We start from the raw sequence: 17,997 nt of genomic DNA on the forward strand, positions 1-17,997 counted from the left end.
CCGGCAGAGCTATAAACGTGGTTTTGAAAGTTTCAAGGGACCAATGTGCGCGATCTAAGCCGCACCTGGATTCCGCAGGAGCTGGTTGGAAGCTGGAACGCGGAGCAGCTCCGGGGGGCTGCCGGCCAGTACTCGCTGTGGAGAGAGGGGATCTGGGAGTACATTTCTGGCCGCCCCGAAACTGGTACCTTGGGCTGCGGTACGGTCCCCGCTTCTGATCCTAGGCAGCTCGATCCTGAAGGTAGCAGGTCGGGGACCGAAGGAGTAAGACACAGGAGAGTCGGGCTCGTTGGGCTGATCGAGCTGCTCCCGAACGCAACCTGGGGCTCGTTCGCTCCCTTTATTTATTTACTTACTTACTTACTTACTTACTTACTCACTCATTTATTTACTTATTTATTTATTTAAAATCAAAGCGGTCCGCAAAGAGTGGTATGGAGATGCCACTGTTGAGAGTTTGCGCTGGGTTTTTTAGAAGAAGCTCTAGGATTCTACTAGAACCGGGAGGAGACTGCCTTCTGAGTTTTGTTTTGGTATTCTGTTTTTAAAAAAAAAAGGTTTGAAGCCACTGTAATTCATATTGGTTCGCAGGTATTTTTGCTGAGCTGTACAAGGAACGTCTCTAGCTGAAGGTGAACATACAGGAAAAGCCTTCACGTTCAAGGGAATAGAGATTTGTTGCCCCTTCTTCAACCCCCGGGGGAGGGCGTGGAAAATGTACCATTCCCTTTGAACTTGATTTGTCTGTTTTTTCCTTCGACCCCTTCTTTCTGGAGCCTGCTGTGTAGATGCCGTACAAAATGCATGGAGAATGTCCTTTGAATATATACGGCGCAACAGGCTGGAGTAAAGTGAAATGCAATTCTGCAGCAGTTTTTACGTCTCTGGTGCCTCGTTTGGTGGCTTCGGGGAAGGCTCAGGAGGGGGAGGGGAGATGAGAAAGCGAACTGGAAGTTGACTACGGCGGTGTCTCAGCCTTCCTCACCCTCCCCTCCTTGCTTGTTACTTCGCTGCTAAAGTTTTGTTATTTTCCTTGCAGTCGATTCTAAACATCAGTTTGTCCTGTGTTTTCTTTGAGAGTCACAATGTTGAAACCCCTTTTCCTAACTATGCTGACTCTGGCGCTGGTCAAGTCACAGGACACTGAAGAAACCATCACATACACGGTAAGGGCTGATGGAATTTGAGATAAATGCTGTTCAGTGCGGTTCTGTGACACAAGAAAGATTGTATCCACCCCTGCCAGTGTATGTGGCCCTGTACTCTGAGGAGGGTGATAAATTGACACTGTATCATAGTTCACATTTTAAGATTTGTTGTAAATTGCCCTTGTTCCTTTCCAGAGTTCATTGGGATCACTAATTGAGATAGGAACCAACGTGTAATGATTTGTTCATGGCCAAAAATGGGAATCCTTTTAAAATAAAATCAAAGTAAATCACGTGTTTCCAACACATTCAGTAAATTAATGAGTGTAAGGAATTGGAAAGCTTGGATTTTACATACCTACAGATAAAACCAATATGTGCAGAATAAGACTCAAGTCAAATAAGAATGTTAAACATCATAAAGACATTGTCTCATTTGTGCGTGTGACATGAGTTCTCGTGTAAGCGCCCTTTATTGAATTTATAAAGGTTATACAGCCATTCATTTATAGTATAACTGATAAATCATGTAAATGCCCTTCAGATACATGTTCCGTGTTATCAGATGCAGTACTTGCTAAAGTGGTTTTAAAATACAATGTGTACAACTCAGTTTTGCATTTTCTAATTAGCGTCTCTGATATTTACAAGTAACATTTGATTACTTAGTCAATTGCAAGGTCATAACCAATGTTTAATGAAATATTTTAAATTCATCTGACCCCTCCCACTGCCAGCAATAGCTGTGGTGAGAATTTACCTCACCTCTGGTGGGTCTATTTGCACCTCTGTTTTGTGTTATCTAGTCTTTAATCAGTGCTGTTAAGCAAGTGACATTTGTCCTGGATTGGAATATGAAAAACACATTTTTTCTACTTGCTCCCAATTAAAAATTAAGTAATCCTACTCGAAAGAATGTGAAAAATTTTGAAAATAAAACTCTTAAAAGTGAACAAATGTCAATTACTGATAATAAACATTATCTCACTTTTTGGTATCATGTTATCCCTAGAATGTTAGTATTCATCTGGCAAATGTTCCTTTCTGTTTTTCAAATCCACTATAAATAAAATAGTTTAATACAAATATTTTGTTAACTTCATGTTAAATGCAGTTGCTTCCTCTGCTGAAGATAAATAAAGCAAGAAAAATGAAGGCATGTGCTGTTTATCTTCAAATGAAAATGTTTTGTTATCCAGGCAAAACTGACTACCTTCTCAGGGAGCTAAAATTAAATTCTCTACCCACTTTTATAATCATCTAATAAAAGGTTTTATTGCTCTTACATTTGCTTATCTTCTATCCCTTTTCCTTTGCTAATCACCTAAATCTTATTTATTTTAAGCAAAGAAGTTTCCCTGTGGAATAAACACTATAATTTTCAAACTACTAACTAGGGTTTATTATTATAGCAACACATTTTCAGAGGCAATACACTTTTTATGCTAAGGTCAGGTCTATTGTCTCTTAAATTGTATGTGCCTAATAATTCATGGTTAAAGGACAAGATGTAACTATTTTTGAGTACCCTACTGGGGAGACATTATCTCTTTTCATCTTGCAGCAAAGTATGAGGTAAGTAGCACAATTTTCTTCCTGCTGATGGTAGAACTGACGATCAGAAAGAGAGTCTAATTTGCTTAGGGTTACTAGTAGACCTACATTAAATGTCTAGAACTGAACACCTAAAACAAACTGCAAGTCTTCTCTATTCACCATACAAATTAATTCAAATGAACTACCATGTTTGCCTGGTTTGAAAGATAGTTTTCAGAAAAATGGTCTTGTATCCATAAGATAGCCTCGTATTCTTCTTCCATATTAAAGACAGGATCCATTCAAGTTCAACTCTATTCAACAAGTATCTGCATAAGCAACTCTCACTACTATCAAAAGATTTTGTTTACTGAGAAATTGCAGCCCTTCACCTCAGGGATTTACCCTAGGAAGACACCACTGAAAACTACGAAGTTCCTAAGCAAATATAAATAATAATATTATACAGATTATATGAATTGCTAAAGAAATAGAAAAGCAAGCTAGCAATGAATGTCAATGCTGGGATATTAGGGGAGATAGAACTCAGGGCTTGAAGGAAGTGATAACCTCAGATTGATCTGGAAAGACTGAAGAGGTGTCTGAGTCAGAGAGAGTGGCATACTCAAAAGGTGGAGATAAAAACACCCAAGAGAAGTTCAGGAAGTGACAAGGCCTGGTCAGCTGTAGCTGGGTAGTGGAGGTAACTTACAGATGATGATAATAAGAGATGGGAGATCTTTAGGCCTCCGTGAGGTCTCAGGTGGAGAAGGAATATAACCAGCAAGAAAGATTGCCATGGAGCCTGCGTGCAGAATGTACAGATACAGGGTCTTGCTGTGCATGAGGGCAGCAAAAGGCTTACACTAATGTGGTAGATGTAGAAATGGACACAAAGTCAGCAGAACTTGAAGGAAAATTGGAGCATTCAGTCAGTGCTGGTGTTAAGAATATAATCCTAGTTCCCAAGAAAGGTGGTTGTGCCTTGGACACTGTTTGGGAAACTAGAAAGAATTAGTCTGAGACATAAACTGAGTTTAGTTTTTGCCCTAATAAGTTTCAGATGTCAATAAAATATCTAAATCTCTCTGCTTCCATACAGCAATTTACTTGTCAAGCATCTGTTGTGTGGATAAGCAGCTCGCAGTTCTATTAGAATAATTTAGTTGTTTGTTTAATCCTCTTTTGTTCAATCCTTCCTGAAACTTCCACATAGTGACTTTCTCAAAGGAGCATCTGATCAAATTATTTCCTGAGCTTAAAAATTCTTTAGGGGCCTCTTATCACCTACAGCAGTTTCCCAAGAAATAGCTCCTAGACAACCTATGTGGGAATCACCAGGGATGCTTGTTAGGAATTCGGATTCCCAGCCCCCCACCCAGACTTGCAGAATGAAATTCTTTTGGTGGGCCCAGGAATCTGCATTTTAACCAGCACCCTGGTGATCCTTAGTCATAATAAAGCTTGAGATTCACTTACCTTCAGGGTAGAATCCAGTTCTCCCCTGTCCCAAAAAAAGGCTTCCTGGATTTGGCCCCACCCACCTCTATAACTTCATGCCTCACCCACCCAGAACTACATGCTGTTCCTTCCCTCTTCAACAGTTTTATACTTTTGCTCACAATGATCCGATCCCCCTTCCTAGAAACCCCACATTTCCCTGGAAAAATCCTGCTCATCCTGCAAGACCCAATTCCCTTGTCACGGCCCCTGTCAAATCTTCCCTTCTGCCCTGTCATCCCCCCTCCCACCCTCCCCACAGCCCCTGGCAGATTCCATTACTCCTTCCATTACACACTTATAAAAGCACCTGACATCTTGCTGCAACTTGTCTTCCTCTCTGTGTCCTCTTCTGTCCTGTGAGCTGCTTGAGGACAGGGACAAGGTCTGCATCTGCAATATCTTTGCATCCCCAGGGCCTAATAAAGTGCCTGGTGTGAGAAGTTGGTTTGTTCCATGAGTAAACCAGAGAGGAGACTGAAGCTAGGAACTGCTAGGAGGAACAGTTCTGTTCCTTAGGAACTGAAACTAGGAAGCAGGCCAGGGTGTGAAGTGGAAGTAAGAATGGTAAGGCAGGCCGGGCGTGGTGGCTCACACCTATAATCCCAGCACCGTGGGAGGCCTAGGTGAGAGGATTGCCTGAGTTCACGGGTTTGAGACCAGCCTAGGCAACTTGATGAGATCTTATCTCTACAATAAATCAAAAAATTAGCCAGGCATGTTAGCACACGCCTGTAGTTCCAGCTACTTGGAAGGCTGAGCCAGAAGGATCACCTGAACCCAGCAGGTCGAGGCTACGGTGGCCACAGGCATGCCGCTGCACTCCAGCCTCAGTGACAGAGTGAGATTCCAACTCAAAAATAAAAATAAAAATGAATGGTAAGGCAATCCAGGTGCTTTAATTATTTAAGAGAATTTAGAGACAGAAGGAAGAGTCCACGCCTGGAAAAAAAAAAGAACTTGACCAAAATTTTTTTTGGTAACATTTACAATGTGGGAAAAGGGGACAAAGAAAGAGCAGTCAGAGAGGTTGGAGATTAGTCTCAAGACAGAGAAAAAAGAAGTCCAAGAAAGCGGTGACAGGCAACTGTACCAAATCCAACCGAAGGTTCCCTAAAGCTGTCCAATGCACAGACTTGCCTTAAAAAAAGAAAAGCTAGACAGTGTTAAACTACCCATCTCATTATATACCTAGGACTCTAGCACAAGGATTGTTGCCATAAGAATGAAGCTTTTAGAGTGACTTCTTAGGGAATGGACACACCAATTAACTGTCCTGGCCCCACCTTTGATGTTTTCTTCGCAGCAATGCACTGACGGATATGAGTGGGATCCAGTGAGACAGCAATGCAAAGGTGAGCCAGCCTCAAAGACCTCCCACAGGAATGCTGCCTTCTGTCCCCCCTCCCATGTCACTCTTCCTGTCCTGCTTGTATTATACCACAAAGGCATGCATGTATATTTATGTGTTCAATTTTCCCTCTAAGAACATTTTTGACTTCTTTTATTACTGACCACAGATATTGATGAATGTGACATTGTACCAGACGCTTGCAAAGGTGGAATGAAATGCGTCAATCACTATGGAGGATACCTCTGCCTTCCTAAAACAGCCCAGATTATTGTCAATAATGAACAGCCTCAGCAAGAAACACCAGCCGAAGCAACCTCAGGGGCAACCACTGGGGGTGTTGCTGCCAGTAGCATGGCGACCAGTGGCATGTTGCCCGGGGGTGGTTTTGTGGCCAGTGCTGCTGCAGTCGCAGGTCCTGAAGTGCAGACTGGCCGAAATAACTTTGTCTTCCGGCGGAATCCAGCTGACCCTCAGCACATTCCCTCCAACCCATCCCACCGCATCCAGTGTGCAGCTGGCTATGAGCAGAGTGAGCACAATGTGTGCCAAGGTAGGCATAACTTACTTTCCTAACTAGAAAGTTCTTGCCTATGTGCACCTCGTGGTGAGGATGAGAATAGCTCACATTTATAAAGGGCTTCCCATGTGCCAGGTGCTGTCCTAAATATTTTGTCCACATTATCATACTTAATCATCAAAATAATACTAAAAGGCATTTGCTGTCCAGTGTTGTCATTGTTTTTTTGACTCTGAAAGTTCATCAGTGGTCCCCAATTGTAGCTGCTCATATTTAGTCATTTTAGAGCTTTTTTCTTTTTTTTTTTTTTTGAGTTGGAGTCTTACTCTGTTGCCTAGGCTAGAGTGCAGTGGCACTCCCATGTCCACCGCAACCTCGCTCTGCTGGGCCCAAGCGATCCTTCTGCCTCATCCTTTCAAGTAGCTGGACCTACAGGCGCATGCCACCATGCCCGGCTAAATTTTTTATTTATTGTAGAGACGAGGTCTTGCCAAGTTGCCCAGACTGGTCTTAAACCCTTGGACTTGGGCAATCCTCTCTCCTCTGCCTCTCAAAGTGCTGGGATTACAAGCATGAGCCACTGTGCTCAGCTCACTTTAAAACTTTTAAAACTTTTCAATGGGGCAGTGGTTCACACCTGTAATTGTATTTTGGGAGGCCAAGGTGGGAGGATTGCTTGAGACCAGGATTTCAAGAACAGCCTGGATAACAAAGTAAGAGCCTCCGTCCCTACAAAAAAATTAGAATTAAAAATTAGTCAGGCACTTACCTGTAGTCCTACTACTCAGGAGACTGAGGTGAGAGAATCACTTGAGCCCAGGAGTTCGAGGCTGCAGTAAGCTAAGATAGCATCAGTATCTTAGAGTGATGACCCTGACAAAATAAAAGAAAAAAAATTTTCAATGGCCAGGCAACACCCTAGCTCAATTAAATCACAGTCTCTGGGGATAGGTTCCAGGCATCAGTATTTTTTTAAGCTCCCCACATGGTTCCAGCATGTTGCCAAATTGGAGAACCAGAGGTCATACAGGTGCTAAGAGCAAAGCTGGCCTTCAAACCTAGGCAGACAGGCACGAATCATAGCTGTCAGAAGTTGCCATCAGGTTATTCATTGGGAATTTCAAACTGTGCTGTCAAGCTACTCCACAGATGTCTCCCTTTGGTTTCTCAAGTTTCTTTTTATTGAACTTGCCATTGACTTATTCTCCTCATTCAGGAATAAAGAAATGCAACTCTTGCTTCTCATTACCTTGGAGAGACTCTCCCCTATTCACATTTATATCTCTTTTAAAGCTCTCATTTGAGCACATTTTGCTTATATTGCTTGCACCATGGCATTGTCTGCATGGGGTTTTCTGTTTATTTTCACAAAGAGTACACATCACTGTATTCTAGAAACAGCTGTAGACGCATGCTAGCAAAGTGATAAGAATCTCAGACTTTAAAGACATGTAGGATATTAGCTAACGGAACTGTGCTAAGGGATTTTGTTTCCCTTTTCCTTCTGAGCAAACCCTTTCAGAGCTGCCTGGTGTAGAGATTGTGTTACTGAAATGGGGCCCTGGAAGCCCCCACACTCCTTTCTCTCTGCCAGGGGTTGACTAGGTAGACCCCATAGTACAGAACTCTATCTCATCACCATATAAGTGCATGGTACATACTGGCCAAAGGAAAGGGCCCAGGAGTTCTTATCTTCTAACTGGTGTTGAGTGAGGAAGAGAGCTGCTACCTGTCCCCTGGGATGTTGCCCCTTATTCACCAGGTGCTTACTTTTATCTTCTAGATAAGAGATACTAGATTGTAAATGGCATATAAATGAAGTAGGAAATCTATCATGCTCTGACTTTTATTGTTTATATTTTGTGTGCAAATTTTAAATACCCCACATCAAGAACTAACCCATGCTGTGATGGTGTCACTTTTCAGAGGACGCATCATATTAGCATCTGTTTTGCATTACTGTCATGAGTCAGAATTTCAATATTGTTGATGAATGCTTCAGCATCTGCTTGATATTCTGATATTTAATTCAAGGATTATGTCAAGGAGATAAACTGATGAGGTTATTCTTATACGTGTATTTGGGTGAATATTGATTTTAAAACTACCTTGAATTTATTTAAGATACACCAACTGTTAATTGTTACTTAAATACATAATTAGATTGGAAGGTTTGGTGGTATTTTCTCTGAAATCAAAAAGTTTTGTTGAAATTTTTTCAAGTATTGACTTTTATATACTGAATTATTTTTAGCATTCAGTTGTTTTCTATTTTCATGGTTCTTGGGAGAGCAAAAACCAGATAAATGAATGGGCTATTTCCCAAGGAAGCTTATAGACCATCATTGACACTTAAGGTTGAGTTCAAGAACAATGCCAAGAACTTCATGGAGAAGTTCTAGAATAAAATATATTCAAGACTTACAAGATATATTTGTTATAGTAGAAATTGTACTGTGAATAATGAAAAATGAAATCCTATTTAATTTTTCTTGAATATATTTAGACTACCTAACAAAGCAAGTTATATTTCATACATTAAAATGCTTATAATACTTATTTGGGAATTCATTTTTAGTTATAAACAGATTATTAAATGCCTTATTTATGAAAGATGCTAATTACACACTTATTGGTTATGTGCACACAGGGTATTTCCAACCCAAAGCATTCTGTGCAATTCAGCTAGTTTCTAAAATTTGGGATTGGGGTCTGTACCATTAAAAGCAGGGTTAAAAGTTTTTTGGAAGGCTTAAGGCTTAAGTTGGATTTCTTCCCACCTCACAATTTTGCAAAGTGCCCATAAATGTGGATTTACTTAATTGTTGATAAAAGGGGTTATTTCATATGATAACAACAGAATAATCTGTCTAGGGAATCTGACTAACATAAGTCGCATCACACTTGTGCCCGTTTATTATTGAGCTAATCAAACACGCTGTCCAGCTTCCTCTAATTGCCTACAGATGTACGATATTCTCATTCCAGGCCAGCAGCACAAAATAATGTTTTATAACCAACGTGAAAGTATGGAGACCTCTGCTTAAAACAATAATGTACTCCAAGGACCTATATTACTGACATCATCATGGAGTTTGAGGAGCCTTCTGTTTTAATACAGATCTCCACTCCCTTTTAATGGTGTGTACTTATGCCCAGTAATCAAAACATATTTACCATGGTCGACTGGATTAAATGAATCTTACTGATGAGTCATATTGGCATAAAAAGTATTTCTTTTTTCCGAATATATTTTTCAGCAGGTACAGCTTATCATTACATAACCTAAAATTGAGGACATCTTTTATATAAGGGCTGAAATGTATACTGTGTTTCAGTCTTCAAATCAGCTGTGCCTTTGAATGCACTATACCATTCACAGATGGCTCCTAATAATTTAAATAATATATTTTTTAATGTACACTATTTTATAAAATATCTGTTGACCAGTTATCTGTGTTTTAACCATTTAATGAAAATATGGTATCTTTATTCATTTTGGGGGTATTTTTTCAGAGTTTTCCATTTTCTCCAAAAGCAAGGGGTTTGAAAGGCAACGTAACATTCGAAAATCAAGTCTGGTCGGGCATGGTGGCTTCCGCCTATAATCCCAGCACTTTGGGAAGCTGAGGTGGAAGGATTGCTCAAGTCCAGGAGTTCAAGCCAGCCTGGGCAACATAGCAAGATCCCAGTTTTACAAAAAATCAAAAGATTAGCAAGGTAGGGTAGTGCATGCCTGTAATCCCAGCTAATCAGAAGACTAAGGCAGGAGGACTGCTTGAACCCAGGAGTGGGAGGCTGCAGTAAGCTGTGTTCATGCCACTGAACTCCAGCCTGGGCAACAGAGTGTGACCCTGCCTCAAAGGAAAGAAAAAAGTCAAATCACAGTGAGCAGACTTTTTTCAGGTAGTCTTTGCCAAATGAGGGTGATGCTTCAGGACCCAGTCACACTGAGAGTGTCATATGACTGACATTATCCTTGGCAGCTATAAAATTACATAAAGATCATTTCAGTATTATATGCCTGGAGTCATGTATAGATAAAGTTTTAGAAATTGTTTCTATGAGATGTTATCTACCTCAAAGACAACAGATATTCATCTACACCGAAAGGAAGCTGAATCAACAGGGAATATATTATAATCACTAGATCAAGTTGAGAAAGGATTTTTTTAAATCATATACAATTTTCTAAGGATCCCATTCCTGTAGGAAAATTAAAATGTATTTGAGAGCTGGCAATTAAAAAAAGCATCCATTGCCCTATTCGAAGGAATTTGTTTGCTTAATTAAACTTTCAAAAATTTAAACACAGGACATTTTGCACAGCTGATAATTAAGCCATTAGTAAGCTCTGTCAGGATTTACAGGTATGACTACTAACTCTTAAACTTTGCTGTCGGGAAATGAACTCAGTACTAATGCCCAATAAAGCCAATTACGGAGCCAAATCCAGAATGCAGTACCTGGCTTGTATTATATAAGACGTCACTGAGAGATGTAAAAACATATACTAGGGTTTCCAACCATACCCATCTACCAAGACTGTCCTGGATTTAAAATGGAAAGTCCCTTGTCCCTGAAAATGCCTCAGTCCCAAGCAAATAAGGTGGTTGGTCACCCTAACATATCCCCTGCACTTCACAACCAAGAGTGAGGAAGTACTAACATTAGAGCCACATTTTTGGGTTAAGGGATTGCTTGTCCAGTAAGACTGTTAAATTTGTTTTGAACTTTCAAAAATGAAACTTCATTGATTTTTAAGTACTTGGACAGAGCCTTTCTTTGCAGTTGTCGGGATCCCACTTACCAGTTTGCCACGGAGCAGGTTTCCATGTTGTTTTAGGCTTCACGTGTCTAGGATTCTTAGAGATTAATACCTACATACTTAGACAGATGTCATACCACAATTAGTTCATCTCTTCACATTTCTACTTGGAGAAAATTCGCATGGCAAAATTAAACACCATGCTTCAACTATACATTTATCAGCTTGCAAAAAAAATTATTTTTTCCAACTTTTAGCTGGATTTTCAATGATTTGAATTTATTTTTATTATGATTAACGGTCATGCGGGAACAACTAAAACACTAAAAAAAATTTTTTCTTCCTCTTATGCAGCCTAAAGGAACAAATTTCAATATGTACAGGGTTTAAAAAAAAAAAAAAAGCTCTGTTCTCTTGGAGACCATCTATTATCTTCTGCACATTTCTTTATAAACATAAGTGTAACTAAAATACTATTTTGAAAAGGAAAGAAGTTATTATCTATACATCTAATTCTAAAAAGAGAAACTTGAACTGCCGTGTACAATTCTCAGATGTTTGGAACGTCTTTCTTTGACTTCTTTCATTTCAAACTTAAAGGATCTCATATCCAAAAGAGTTGGTAAATTATGAGGTAACCAAGTGGCTTAGAATACCTGGCATTGTCATTACTAAACAGCTTTCAAACACTGCCCTTTGGTTGATCCTCACTAATGTCATTAGGGTCTCTGGCTACGCGGGTTAGTTTTGTGAGAAAAGGCCTAATGTTTCTTACATATAATTATATAGCCCAGTGAATATCTTTGATCTCAGAAAAGAGATATTTTGCAAAAGGAAGACTGTAATTGAGTACATTATGATGCTAACTTAAAAAAAAATACTTCAAGCAGAAGATAAAATGGACATTTAGCCTGCTCACTGTTTTTAGTTGTTAACTACCTTGGAGTAGCTGAAAATTCCCTAAAGCTATATAAGTGAATAAGAGTTGAGCTTATAGGGAAAACTTAATTATTTTTTAAATAAGCTGATGTAGTGTAATAGAAGTCATTGATTTGCTTCTGAAAAATCTAGCTTTGTTTCAAAATTTACTTTTTAAAATACTGCAGTCATTGAATTTCTAGTCGATTTATGATGTTGTTAATATACATTTGTGAACACGATGTATATGATTTGTACACAAAAAGTGTTCTTAAAATTCTTTTATAAAAATTGTATGACAGCCAGGCTCGGTGACTCAGCCTGTAATCCTGCCTTGGGAGGCTGAGGTGAGTGGATTGCCTGAGCCCGCGGGTTCGAGACCCACCTGGGCAACTTGGCGAGACCTCATCTCTACAATAAATCAAAAAAAAAAAAAAAAATTAGCCGGGCATGGTAGTGCACACCTGTAATTCCAGCTGCTTGAAAGGCTGAAGCGGAAAGATCACCAGAGCCCATCAGGTCAAGGTTGTAGTGGCTGAGAGCGGCCACTGCCCTCCAGTCTGGGTGACTAAGTGAGACTCCAACTCAAAAAAAAAAACAAAGTGTATGACAACTGTTTGTGTGGAAGGATAGAAGTCAGTATGATTCACTCTTCTGTAGCAAGATTGTGCTATCCAACTCCCTAATTCAGTGGTTCGCAAATTACAGAAATATCAGCATCATGTTATAACTTATTAGAAATGCAGATTTCCAGGTCCCACCCAAGATCTACTGAATCAGGAACTCTGGGGCTGTAGCCCAGCAATCTGTGTTTTAACAGTTCCATGATTTTGATACCTGTTCAAGTCTGAGAACCTTGCCTTAATTTAATCTTAACTTCAGGAAGCTGCATCCAGCCATACAAATCAGAGAAAAGAGTCAGAATAGTCTACATGGGATGGGGAAAACGAAAATCATGAAAGGAAACATCAAAAATATACAACCTGCTTCTAGGGTAAAATAATATTTCTATTTTACTTCTCTCACTTTTTTTTATTGTTGTCACCAGTATCCCTAAACCAAAGACATGATATGTGTAGCCTAAAGGATAAGGGGCATCTTAACAAGAAAACAGTATAGATGTGCATCTCTCTATAAAACCCCAAAATATGAAATAATATAATTATCCTTAAATTGTCAGTAGATGAGACTCTAAGTTGTGTTCTGGCTAGGGTAGTGATTGGTGCTAAGTGATTCCTATATCTTCCTTAGGAATCCCCTTAAGTTTATGGAACACATTTGTGAGATGAGTCAATGCTGTTCAGAGGTTCAGTTCATGTAGAATCATGAAAGGGAAGATTAACTCAAACTATCCTTATCACTACCAAAATGATAGGGAATCCTTCCAGTATGAGATACACAACTGAACATCTCACTCCATTTAGACTGTGAATATTAGATATGTGAAGAGCATTCTCAGAAGCATCTTCTGTTCAATTTAAACTTAATCAGAGATTTGCTTCTCATCAAAGATGAGAAGATTCTTGTTAAGACTAGTTAACACTTAATCTGTGGAATGAATTTCCCTCTCCCCATAGAAACAAAAAGAAGCAGATTAGAGTAGAATTGCAAGCCTGGGTAACTTCAGGAATGTGCACTGGTACTGGCTCATTATTTCCTTCTCCAGCAGGAAGTCTCAAGCTGTATTCCCTGAAATCAACAAGTTGGCCCTTTTATAAGGATAGCCTTTGCACTTGTTGAATTGCTGGCACAGTTTTATTCTTTGAAACCAGAGAGTAAACAAAATTTGTCCCAAATGTGTTTGATTTTGCACGAATGTACAAATAAGCAATTCACACCACATCTGAAATTCATTAGCATGCTGCTTTTTCCAGGAGGTAATTGCAAATTGTACACTCAAAAATAAAACTGATCAAGAAAACTACATTCAAATATTGGCAGAAAAAACGCTGTCATTGCAAGAACTTAGAATTTCAGGTTTTTAGTTTAAACTGAAATGAGTTGTAAGCATTTAATAAAAATGAGGTGAAGACATGACATGAAAGGGAGACCGAGTGCCGAGATATTGGCATCAGCATGAATAATCTATTGCTGTTAATTTCATATTACCACATATTAAAAAGAGGAAGAGACAGTGAACCAATGGATATAAATGTGTACTAAATACACTAAAAATCTTGAGATTTGCACCAAATGAAATTCTAAAAACTTCAACTACCTTTCAAATAATTGTATGTCTATACCAGTCCAGGATAATTAGGCAACATTGCAAGTTAAATTGATCAAATAAAACAAAACCATTCGGTTAGTTCAATAAATTCATAGTGAAGGACCACTTTCTGTTGTGGTTTGATAGATTCAAAGTAGAAGGAAGGAATAGTCATAGCACCTATAAAACTTGTCAAAATTGGCCCATAAGTTATCAAATAACAATAAAAGACACAAACAACTGTTGAGTAAAGTAGGATAGACATCACAAGATGTACATGACAAATGGCCAAAAATAATCGTAAAACTTGTATGTGATGCAGGTAACCACACATACCGTTTACTAAAATACATGTTTGGACTGACAAAAAAAAAAAAATATGTCCTTAGAAATGTGTTCAAGGACCAAGTCTGTTTCCTCCCTGGAATTAAGCATTTAGTAGAGAATAATAGGGAGACATTTGGAGATCTGATAAAGAAATTAACATCAGAGGAGGTATAGCCAAACAGAACAAGAGAGAAGAGCATCCTATTGTGTTCCTGTTCTTTATGTTCTAGAATGGCTTCTCAGGAGAGGTCCCCAGAAGTATTGTCCTTCTGATGATAGAAATGCTAACAAGATAAGAAGTGAAAGAAGACCAAATCAGAAAGTTACAAATTATGCTAAACTACTTTGCACAGCAAACATCTATGACTGGTTTCTTCCTCAGTAACTCTCTCCAACAAAATACTAATGAGTTCATCTTGCTCTGTCTGAATGTTTCTCAGCACTGCACTCTATTTTATTTATTCTTGAATAGGCACTCAGTACGTTTTGTTTGTTTGAATAAATGGATGCATTCTAATCATAGGAGAACTCAGACTTAAAGTTAAACCCTCCTTGAAAATAAGCTATTGAGTATCGTGTGTGCAAGGTATATTTCCCAACTATAAATGCTATAAAATATTAGTGTGGTCCATTAGTAGTTATTGAAAGAGACTCTATCCTTTAATATTGAGGGATACCTTGTTCCCATTTCAAAGTTACGTTACTTGAAAGAAGGATTCATAAAACATATTCTTTGTATCCCAGATTATTAGGTTTTTAGTAAACATTGGTTGCTCTTATTTCTAGAGTGAGACTGGTAAATTGGAAACACTAGATTTTTTTCCCAACAAATCATTAACCAATGAATACATCTCTGTATCAAATATATCCCTCCTCAGAAATCTCATGGTGAATCTTGAAAATATACTTGGGTTGTAGGAATGTTAATATTTATATTTGAAGTAAGATGATCATAAGGTTAAAAAAGTTTTTGTTTTCTAATTTTATTTTTAGTTGAAAATAATAATTGTATGTATTTGCAGAGTACAATGTGATGTTTTGATATATGTTTACACTAGAATGATTAAATCAAACTAACATATCTGTCACCTCACATACTTAGCTTTTTTCTTGCGGTGTGAACATTTAAATTCTACACTCTGAGCAATTTTGAAATATACATTATATTATTTGACTGTAGTCACCATGCTGTACAGTAGATCTCAAAAACTTATTCCTCCTGTTTGCCTCTGGGAACCACATTCTTTTCTCTGCTTCTATGAGTTCTACTTTTTTAGAGTTCACTTATAAGTAAGATCGGTATTTGTCTTTCTGTAAGTCTTAAAAATAACCAATGTAAGCTCTCTGATATTGTAAAGAAATTCAAGACTTTTGATGAATTTCTACAAAATAAGATAAAGGAGGAAATTATCAGAGTAAACCATCTTACCTTGTACTTTTCCCTAGACTTCAGACAAGAAATTATTTTTAAATCTGTTTTTAGAATCCAGGAAGGTCACTGAGTTGAGTGTAGGTGAGAGAAGTTCTAATCTGGTCCCAAAGTAAGAACAAATGAATTGTTAAAGAAGTGAGAAGGAAAGCCATGGATCACAGGAGTCCAGGAAGAAGGAACCTATCTTATTGAAGGCCTCTTGAGAGTTGATAACTAGCTTCTACTTGAACTGTAGTTGAAATAAGAATGAACTGGAGACAGCCATTAAAACTGCATGTGTGTGCTTAAATAGAGTAGGAATCATGAGAGGAGTTAGAACTGCCTTTGTGCATATAGCTAAATCTCAAAAAGCTTCAGGGAATGGGGTGAAATACATTTTTCATTCTAAACAGCTGTGTGTGCTGCAAGGAATTTAATTCCACTCCTACTTCCTTGGGTGGAGCCATGGAACACAATCCAAAACAGGAACCAACCCAAGGGGTCCTATTCAGTGCCCACCCTGGAGATCAGGTCTAGCCACAACCTAGATTAGGGAAGAATTTTTATTCAATGATAATTTTTTAGCATTTGCTTGTGAAATATTTTGCAGCAAAGCCCTCTCACGTGTACATTTACATCAGTATGCCATTAAATTGTTAACATTTTTACTATTTGCTAAAAATTTAAATATCCCAATATTTTCTACTATACCAAAGTATAAATAACAGTATAAATCTGTTTGTCAGAGTTTGTTGTTGAATCTTTAAAATTGTTGTTAATTTGAAGAAGCTTCTCCTTTTTTAAGTTTTTAAAATTTCCTTTCTCTTTTTTTTTTTTTTTCCTTTTTTTAAGATGTAGGGTACAAGTCAGGATTGAGTACATAAATGGTCTAGGCACAGGGGAAGTTTGGGCCTCCCATTGGTCCTCACTTCACCTGCATTAGGATAGTCACCCTTATTGATTTTATGTGCCTCCACTCCTCTTCCTAGCATTGTCCTACTACTGTCAATCCCTTTCTTGTATATTATGATAGGTGTTCAGGGTTCACTTGTGAGTGAGGACATGTGGTACTCAGTTCTTTGTTTCTGTGATAGATCACTGAGTATGACAGACTCCAGATCCATCCAAGTTGCTTGAAGTTCATATTTTTTTCCTTCTTTATGGCCATGTAATATTCCATCATGTATACGTACCATATTTTTTTATCCAGTCCAGGTTTAATGGGCAGCATGGTTGTTTCCATGTTTTTGCTTAGAAAATTAGTTCCACTTTAATCATTCTCCTAATATATGTGAGCAATGTGGGCATCTGGCATTATTTAACTTTACAAAACTCACCAATGAACTTTTTCTAATTACCATTTTTTCGTAACTTGAGGCCTAAAGAGATACTGCTTTTAAAATGGTTTTCTCTCCTTAGTTATGTTCTTTGAGTAGTTTGTGAAATCAGAAGATCCCTCATCTAAAAAAGAAAAGAATATCCCAGGAGAAATAATTTAAAAACATCTTAGAAACCTGCATTTGCAAGCTAAATGTCCCTTTTCTTGTCTAGTTTATTCCAGCAATTTGCTCACATACATATAACACATACACATACCTGTTTATTTACATGCTTATACACATGCACATACACAAACATATATGCACACCATTATTTTCAGTAGAAAAGTAATGTGTACCTAAATGAACCTAATCAAAGTTGATGATGCTTCTGAAATGACTCTGAATGCAGAGAGAGTTTCCCTCTCATTATTTTTGTAAAATTAACACTAGAAGCTGCTTTCTAAATGTATGTGTTTACCTATCACAAGAGAATAGGGCACCTTGGAAAGCAACTGTGACACTATTTGCTCAACAAAAAAATGTTGTTGGATGAAGTACATAGAAAGGGTTGGCAAAATAGAAGTGAAAGGGCTAAGGTATAACCTCTTGAGGCCTTGTCATCTATACTTCTGCAGCATTGTGATTACGTCTCTACTAATCTTTCTGAGAGATTTACTTGGTTTTCTTCCTGACCCACCTTTGTATTTTATATTGAACAACTAAATTTTTAGCAAAGTCAACTTTTTTAGATGGAACAGCAGAGTATGGATTATAAAGTAATAATTTATCTGAGATTGACCCACCTTTGTATTTTATACTGAACAACTGAATTTTTAGTGAAATCAACTTTTTAAAGATGAACCAGCAGAGAATAGATTAGAAAATAATAAGTTATCTGATATTGACATTGAATCTCTAAGCCTTTTTATTCTTTGGGCTTTGGTAAATTATATAGTCAGGAAGTAATCTGGAATAAAACTCTACTCA

The 17,997-nt window shown here is 38.1% G+C and overlaps 1 protein-coding gene across 3 annotated transcripts in view; it reads left to right on the plus strand.

Annotated features, from left to right (window-relative positions):
* The first annotated feature begins 482 nt into the window (after positions 1–482).
* Positions 483–17,997, plus strand: part of EFEMP1 (EGF containing fibulin like extracellular matrix protein 1) — a 61,219-nt gene continuing 43,704 nt past the window's right edge. Inside the window, exons 1-5 of one of the 3 annotated variants that reach the window (XM_021718830.1) lie at positions 587–632; positions 777–953; positions 1,079–1,166; positions 5,491–5,539; positions 5,705–6,088. In XM_021718830.1, the coding sequence (XP_021574505.1) occupies positions 1,086–1,166; positions 5,491–5,539; positions 5,705–6,088 (514 nt within the window). In that variant the 5' untranslated portion in view covers positions 587–632; positions 777–953; positions 1,079–1,085. Of the gene's footprint in view, positions 633–774; positions 1,167–5,490; positions 5,540–5,704; positions 6,089–17,997 lie in introns of those variants that run through there. The other 2 variants (XM_021718829.1, XM_008070607.2) reach the window with 2 other exon arrangements.

The sequence above is a fragment of the Carlito syrichta genome, unplaced genomic scaffold (assembly GCF_000164805.1).
Source record: "Carlito syrichta isolate Samal-C Ts95f unplaced genomic scaffold, Tarsius_syrichta-2.0.1 Scaffold313849, whole genome shotgun sequence".
In the NCBI taxonomy this organism is placed as follows: domain Eukaryota; kingdom Metazoa; phylum Chordata; class Mammalia; order Primates; family Tarsiidae; genus Carlito; species Carlito syrichta.